This window comes from Mytilus edulis, chromosome 6 (assembly GCF_963676685.1).
Source record: "Mytilus edulis chromosome 6, xbMytEdul2.2, whole genome shotgun sequence".
Classification (NCBI taxonomy): domain Eukaryota; kingdom Metazoa; phylum Mollusca; class Bivalvia; order Mytilida; family Mytilidae; genus Mytilus; species Mytilus edulis.
Window position 1 is genome coordinate 37,268,537 of NC_092349.1, and position 8,474 is coordinate 37,277,010.

Here is an 8,474-nt window from a genome sequence, read left to right on the forward strand (position 1 = left end):
GTTTCAATGATGATATAAAAAAAAAGATGTGGTATGAATGCCAGTAAGACAACTCTCAAGTATGACCAAATGACAAAATTTAACAACTATAGGTAAACTGTACGGCCTTCAACAGTGAGCAAAGCATATACCGCATAGTCAGTTATTAAAAGGCTCCGAAATGAAAATGTTAAACAATTCAAACGAAGTTTTGCCAATTTTTGTTTATTTGACGTATAAGTTGTAATTTGATGCGACTTTCACAGTAGTGAAAAGTTTAACTAGCTATAAAACCAGGTTATATGCACCATTTTCTAATCAACAAAATGCATGTACTAAGTCAGGAATATTACAATTGTTTTTTCCCCTATGTTTGATGTGTTTGAGCTTTTTTTTTTTTTTTGGCTATTTGATTTCCGCCTTCATACCCCTGCGAAAGATCACATTAATCGTATTTAGCACAACGTGCCAGAATGTTAGATTTTTAATGCTCACGGTGAGTTAGTGAGTATACCGATTCGAAAACATTTCGAATTTGATCAATATTAAACTTTGTGTTTTCGAACTTTCTGTTAAACATGTAAGAGGGAAAATTTATAAAGCTGGGAAGATTAAACCTTGTGAAAACATTTGAATTGAATGAAATAACAAAAAATATTAAAAAGATTAATGTCGCTACCAGCTCAAAGAAGTAATCTGTTCTGAAAATTTCTTATTTGTATTATATACAATTACTGTAATACTTAGATCAATTTTGTTTTAATTATTTTAAAAATCTATCTTCATTGATCGTAGCATGATTTGTTAAGTATCTTGTTTTTCACAGTGATTTAGGTTCAATAAATATTTGTGTCACTAAGGCGACATGCCTAAGTGGTATTTAGTCTTTACAACATCCGCCAATTCAAAACCATCTAAATATAATTTGTATGTATCAATATAATATTTCCGTAATATTTACTATTATACGGAAAGAAGAATAGATCATAAAGGTATTTTACTTTTTAATTTGTTTTTCATATGTTGAAACTTATTAATAACAAAATAATGCATGTAACAACCTTAGAATAAATGTTTTTAACTTTTCTCTGGGTTTTTTTCTCCTCCTGTTCTTTTCTTGTGTTTTTATCTAACGTGATGTTTGGGACCTTTAAAACGTGCTGCTCGATGTTAGCCTAGGCTCCGTGTTGAAGACCGTACCTTGACCTATAATGGTTTTCCTTTATAAATTGTGACTTGGATAGAGAATTGTCTCATTGGCGCTTTTACCACATCTTCAGATATCTATTATGTATAGTCATGATAAAACATGACTATAATTAAAGCTACACTCGTTTATAAATTTTCCTGTTAAAAATTTTCGAAGGAAGATCACGGATTGCCATCACGGTACAGTCATAGTGCACATTTGATTGAGATCGAAAAAGGAGTAATTATAGAGTTGTTGAATGTTATCGCTCATGATATAAAAACAAGACGATGTAGTTTAATCGTCTTTAATAACTCTCCATCGGAGACTAATTGACTTAGAATATAAGATAAGCAACAACAGGTCACATTACGGCATTCAACAACGAGCAAAACACATATCGCATAGCAAGCTTTAACAGGCCCGGAATTGCCAAAGACTTTATCATAAGATCTTGGTAAAAATAACCCAGAACATTGAATATCTAATCTTGCTGTTATCCTTTCCGTATGATAGTTTTATTCATGTTGGTAATACTATGTAAATTTGACTGATTGCCATACTGTGTGTAGCCCCCTTTCCATTTAGAACCCTCAACTAATTGCAGCCGGTGTCACATAATAACTATTAGTCATCGGACTATATGTTCGTTTCCCAAAACTTTGTTGTCGAATAATTATGTTCAGTACAAGATATTGATTCGATTGATTCTTGCGTTTAAATCGCTGCAAGAATCCATTACCTTTTAAAGCGATAAAATTTCTGTTGTACGAGTTTAAAACACATTTCAAGGCTATGCATTATAAAATTGTTTATTTTCAGGGAATATTCACGATGAACCTTGTCAGGATATTTTTAATCCTTTATAATTTACCAGGTGAGATATTGAGCTATGGTCATCTATGCTTTGGAAGCAGATCTGGTATGACAATCATCCAATTTTGTTTTACCTATCCTATTCTCACCATCGACAATGCCCCCTTTTTGAATTGAAACGTTAAAATCATGTTACTTTTTTAATCAAGGCATTGAAAGCACAACGATGTTCAATATGCAAATTTGCGGAAGCACATTTTTGTTCTACCTTCGCAGAGGTTCGTACTTATGCTTAAATACTTAAATCTTGATACACTGATAGTTAATATAACGTTTGGCATTAACTGATGGCTATTAGGATAAACATTCACAGATACAACCTATGTTACATATACGCCTTTCAAAAATCAGTAACGGTTAAACTGTATACATGTTTGTAGATGTTCGTAAGAAATTAGTATGGCGTTCATTATCACTGAACTAGTATATATTTGTTTAGGGGCCAGCTGAAGGACGCCTCCGGGTGCGGGAATTTCTCGCTACATTGAAGACCTCTTGGTGACCTCTTGCTGTTGTTTCTTTATTTGGTCGGGTTGTTGTCTCTTTGACACATTCCCCATTTCCATTCTCAATTTTAAAGTATATACTCAAACCAATATATAGGTGAAATAAAAAAAAGAACACGAAAAGTCTAACAAAACACAACAAAAAAGCCACAAACACGAAACGTACGTATTTTATCACAAGAGATGCAAATAAAAGTTAGCATATTGATTTCCAATGATACAAAAAGCAACTGTTGAGAAAGTATTTGTAAAACGAATGCTACCTCTAGATAACGTTGTAAATAAGACTGCTGTTGATAAATTTAAATGAAATTTTTCTTGCAATTTTAGGTTCAATTCCGTTAAGCACATTGACAGGATACAATGGAAAATATATTACTCTTGTATGTCCATATATGTCCACAACCCATTCAGTACTATGGTTTGGTCCAGAAAATCTTGTCAGTTATACGAGAAATTTGCAAATAAACTCAGATTTACCAAGACAACACCGAATAAGAATAATTGGAAATGCTTCCATTGGCAAATACAACTTGCAAATCTATAACCTTAGTAGAATGGATGATGGATTGTATCGATGTGCCTCTGTAGTAAAAGGACAGTCGGTGACTGCTGATTTTAATCTCACAATTTTACGTAAGCATACTATCATGTCTTAGTTAAATTATACCTACGTCGATCTTAGAAAAACCAAATATTATTATATTTTGCCTTATTATTACATTTTTTTTCTCTACTATCTTAATTATCGTCATTGCGTTTCGATGTTTATTCGTTCAAAATAGTTATCTTTGATTCCGTATCCAAAATTACAATTACTTATATTCCTTCTGTGAAAGTTACTTGGCACAAGTATCATAACATAAAGCAAACATATTTGAATTACTTATTGAACTGAAATTTTTAGATGGAAATTAACATTTCAATGTAAAAGTACGACAAAATATACTCAGAGTCATTCCATGACAGTCAACCTGGTGGCATCAGTACAATTTTCAGACTAACGATTCAAACTTAAAATCTAAATTATTCATGAAAGTATAGAAATGTTTCACGAACATTTCGTTCATAATATAAAGATACCTCTTGCTTTCCTTTTCAGGAAAACCATCATTCTTTGATAACCAGCGTCGATTCAGATTTCTGTCAGAAGTTGGAAAAATAACTAATATATCGCTACAAGGTGATTCGTATCCACCTCCAACTATTTCATGGATGTCATTATCAGGGGGCAAACTTGGTATCTGGACAAATGAATATGCTAGTGGACAATTTACAGTAACTTCTACCATATTTCCAACATTGAAAAGTCACATGGATGAGTATAAAGCTCTTATTAGAAATAGTGAGGGAAGTTTAGAAATCATCATCATCCTAAATGTGTATGGTAATTATCAAGAAGTTGTTGTTTTTCTTTTTCCAAGAAAGAACAAAAAAGAACAAAACAAACAATATCAGTTTGTGTAAATATCGAAAACAATTCTTCTTGGAAAGAGTCTGTGTTTTTTTTATTTGTGTCTTCAATTGTATACTGAAATATAATCTAGATTCATTTTACAAGATTCATACGCAACGGAAATACTTCAGACAATTGTGAATTTGTATCCTAAAGAATTTCCTGAGAATTTGATAAAAATAACAATGTATTACCTATTAATTCTCATATTTTCAAATTGTCCTTTCTTCAATGCACATGCTTGCCGAACCAAAACTAAGCTCAATTTCTTTCAATAGAACACGGATCATTTGATAAAATCGATAACGGAAAAAATTCCGGAAAAAGACAAGAATTTTTTAACAAAGATCTGTATGTGAATTCATAATATTTATTTTATATAATTGTGAATACAATTATACTATAGCTACTAATATTATGAATAAGTTATATCGTACCAAATAGTGCTTTCCTTAACTATTAGATAAACTAACATGAGGGATACTAAGTTACAAGCTGTAAACTTAGTAAATTGTTACAGCAAATATGAAATAAAGACATTATTACGTTAAAAAGAAAAATGTTTCTTTCAGAACCTGAAGTTATTGTTGCCTCAATGGTACCATGTAATACGTCCAATGATATAAGTCTGACTTGCAGCATCAATAACACTGACACGAACTTATGGCAAAATAGCTGGAGACATTACCATAACAATGTGTTCATACGTTCTCATTCTGGACCTGATCTTTCGATGGTTTCAGTCTGGAACATCAGATATTGTGATTACCAGGATGCAGGGGAATATGTTTGTTCCTGGACATACAATCAGACGGAAGTTACAGCGACATCAGTTGTGGTTGTATATGGTAAACGTGATTTTTATGTATAATAGTTATCAGAGGTACCAGCTTATAATTTAATACACCAGACGCGCGTTTCGTCTATATAACACTCATCAGTGACGCTCAGATCAAAATAGTCAGAAAGCCAAACAAGTATAAAGTTACAGAGCATTTAAAAATACGTACATTGAAAATGGTTCCATAAAATCATTAATTTATATACAAAATAACAATACACTACAATGGTCGATAACATACATTGGTTAAATGTGTTTTGTAAAAATATCCGCCTAAGGACTCCTAGATATCAAAAGGGCAGTCTTTTTTTATACATTCCCCCGTATTCGCACTCTTTTAATGTGTATATTTACGTATTTCCTGTATTTATGTGATATGCTTATCTCATTATGTTTTCTTGTTTAGGTAGACCGGTTATATCTACAAAGGACATGACTATAGAAGGACAAACATGGATATTGTCTGTTTCCTTTTTCACAAGCTCCCTTCCAATTGAAGTGAAGTGGTATATCAATGATACACATGTCCAGAAAAACCATTCATCAACTATCAAAATTGCAAACGTAACTTTAATATGTTATGAGAAGAATATTTCAACTTCAGGCTATCGAAGTGATTTTTTGTTGACAAATTCAAATGGAAGGCACTTAAAAATAAATTGTCACATTAAGAACACATATGATAGTGTAGAGGGATCATTTGAGAACGTTTGGTCAGCAACGAATAACTTGATAGGATCAACCGATATGGATTTTACCGCAACAATAGTATCAACAGTCTCAATGTACAGACAACCAGAAGGTAAACACACATTTTCTTATGTTTAAAGTATGATATTGAATGCATGTCTTTTTGTATACAGAGTATAAGATGCCAGAGCTAACTAAGTTTTATATTAGAACACTAAAACACACATATATATATATTTCGTCTAGTTTGATTTCAGTTGTTAACCAAAATCGACAAATAAGTAGAATTTTGACTTTGAATATTATGAGATTTAAAACGTTCTATTCATAATTCTGAAACTACATTTTTCATGCATGTATTTTGTTGAGTCAAAGGAGGAAACTTTTCAGAATTTATTATCTGTATTTTTTCAATTATTTTAAGGACATTTTATAGCTGTAAAAGACTTATATATCTACATATCAATCACTAGCGCAACAACACTAATTATAGCTCTGACTGTAGCAATGATCATAATTTTCCTCAGGAGAAAAGGTGAGTTGTCATCAGTATCACTAGATCGGGTTTTACTCATTCACAAGCAAGTTATTAGCGAATAACTCAGCGTGCCAGTTGGATACAAATGCTGGTTTATATTTGTCATATCAACATGTTATTGTCCTTATATGCGTGTATTTTTTGCCTTTGCCTCTGAACGTTAGCTGCCATACATTCCACCATCTATATTTCGTATTGGTTAAATGATATATTTACGGTAGAACTTTCTCAGTCTGTGTTCTATTTTTATAGTAGGGATAATGGATTGTATTGGATAACATGTATGTATAAAGAAATATTCAAACTCATAAGTCAAAAGAAAAACTGACAACGCTATAGAATAAAAAAAGAGAAAAAGACCAAAAGTAAATAAGAAAGAAAATATAAGGTGCTTTTATTAACCTAAATAAAATATCTGTTTTCTATCCCAAGGAAAGAATGATCAAATATTTGTATGGCTCATTTATAAAATACAAATGTTTCTCTTACAGGAAAACTGGGTATGAGTGTAAATACTGAACGTGTAGATACAAGGTGAGATAAAGCAATAATATGTAGGTTTCTACCGATATATCGTCAGTCAGTTTAAATGTATTGTCAATTGTACAAGGCAAGGACTGACAAACAATACATTCTACTTAAAGTTCTGATCGTAAAACAAATCGGAAGCAGCGGCTTGTCTACAAGCCAGATGTAGAGTCCGTTGCCGTCCACATGCATTAAAAACGTAATATGTACCATGCATGCAACGGACTACATAACATATCTTTTGACAAGTTCCAGTGATATTTTTGATGTGCAACTGACCTTCTACGGACTTCTCATTTATTGGAATAACCTTTCAACGTACAGTCGGTATGTAATGCATACACGGGGCATCAACATTTACAGATAAGTGAATGCTTAAGATTGGAAACCAAGAACTCAACTCTGACGTCAGCTACTTCAAAAACAATAAATATTTGTTTTTATCTGAAATAACTACACGATACTTACAAAAAAGTGTTCAATTACATTATAATGTGACAAGTTAACATATCTAAGTACCTTCAAATACCTGCCTCATTATAATAATACACTTATTTTGTTTTGGTTTAATTTTTTACCACGGAATTGATTATCAATTTCATCAGTTCACCCCTGTGAGTGTCTTCTTACTTATTCGCTGTTGTTGTTTGGTTAGATGTTTGCAGTTCCAAATCAAATTACAATTTGTGTTCTGTTCATAACTGAAAGGGTTTACAAGGCTATTATTGTAAAAATATTATAAAAACAAAATGTTTGCAAAATCAAATTCAGACATGAATTCGAAGGCATAAGTAGACAGAACATGATACTAAAAAAAATAAAAGGGTTCTAATATGATAACAAAAAAGAACGTTTCAGAAGCAATTTTAATTGATATTAAGGATTTTGATATCATCAATAGTAACATTATATACAAATAGATTATAACACGGAATTTTCATAAAAGACCCTTTATCAGATTTAAATCATGAAATCAGCCCAATAACTCAGAAACTCTAGAGAGATGATCTAATGAACGAGGGCCGTTGCAGGGACACATATGAAAAATGACAAGTTATAATCTTTATAACATTCACTTCAGTAGAAGACAAACATACAAAAACTATTGTCAAAACTTTAGAAATAAATGCATTTACTGTATTATTTGTATGCATTTTTCATAATAGAATTTCCTGTTTGTTATAATTTTGTTTTCAATTCAAAGCTAAAAAAATATTTTAGATTTAACAGATAAATGTTCAATTTATAGTTCTATTAAAGAGTCAAATTATACTTTTATTTTCTATAATTTTATGTTAAGTTAATTGGATTTATATATTTAAGTAATCTCGGTTTCAGTAATTTCAAAAACATACATTATTGGTATAGGTTGTCACCATTTATACTTTTTTTTAATCCATTGTGCTTAAACACGAAAAATCATTTCAATTTAATATAACATTGATATTTTGAAGGGAAAACCATCCTCCACTCGAAATACAGAATGAGTCACAGTACGAAGAAATTGATGATAGATCGTATAATTCAGTTTCATGGCGAAATTATGAAATCAACTCTATTTCCTCAGTGGACGCATCAACAGATGGTTCGGACAGAAATAGTCAAATAGAAATGTATAACAGTATTCCTAATGTGTACGTTGAACTGGAGAATTTACAGCCTGATACTCACCATTACCAATCAACAACAGTGTATGAGATACCTGTTGATACAACGTTGGAACAATCCCTAGTTGACATCAACGTTATAAAATAATAGTCGAACTGTGCACAGATATTGTAATGTCCTTCCGTCTGAAACACATCTAATCTCGTTTTGAATAAATTTCCATATTTGTTTAACTTATTTGTAGTCTCATTCTCTTTGCCGTG

At 31.5% G+C, this 8,474-nt stretch overlaps 1 protein-coding gene across 1 annotated transcript; it reads left to right on the forward strand.

Moving 5' to 3' along the window:
• The first annotated feature begins 950 nt into the window (after window positions 1-950).
• LOC139526079 (uncharacterized) lies at window positions 951-8,474 on the forward strand. The gene is made up of 8 exons (XM_071321235.1): window positions 951-971; window positions 2,881-3,186; window positions 3,653-3,937; window positions 4,579-4,854; window positions 5,254-5,649; window positions 5,962-6,072; window positions 6,567-6,609; window positions 8,058-8,474. The coding sequence occupies exons 2-8, from the start codon at window positions 2,946-2,948 to the stop codon at window positions 8,356-8,358; spliced, it is 1,653 nt and encodes a 550-aa protein (XP_071177336.1). The 5' UTR covers window positions 951-971; window positions 2,881-2,945; the 3' UTR covers window positions 8,359-8,474.

What these genes read in the sequence shown, in the direction of transcription:
- LOC139526079 (XM_071321235.1), top strand. Translation starts at nt 2,946, where the DNA reads ATGTCCACAACCCATTCAGTACTATGGTTTGGTCCAGAAAATCTTGTC. An exon ending in ATCAGTTGTGGTTGTATATG is followed by an intron (nt 4,855 to 5,253) that starts GTAAACGTGATT and finishes TTTCTTGTTTAG; the next exon opens with GTAGACCGGTTATATCTACA. An exon ending in AATGTACAGACAACCAGAAG is followed by an intron (nt 5,650 to 5,961) that starts GTAAACACACAT and finishes AATTATTTTAAG; the next exon opens with GACATTTTATAGCTGTAAAA.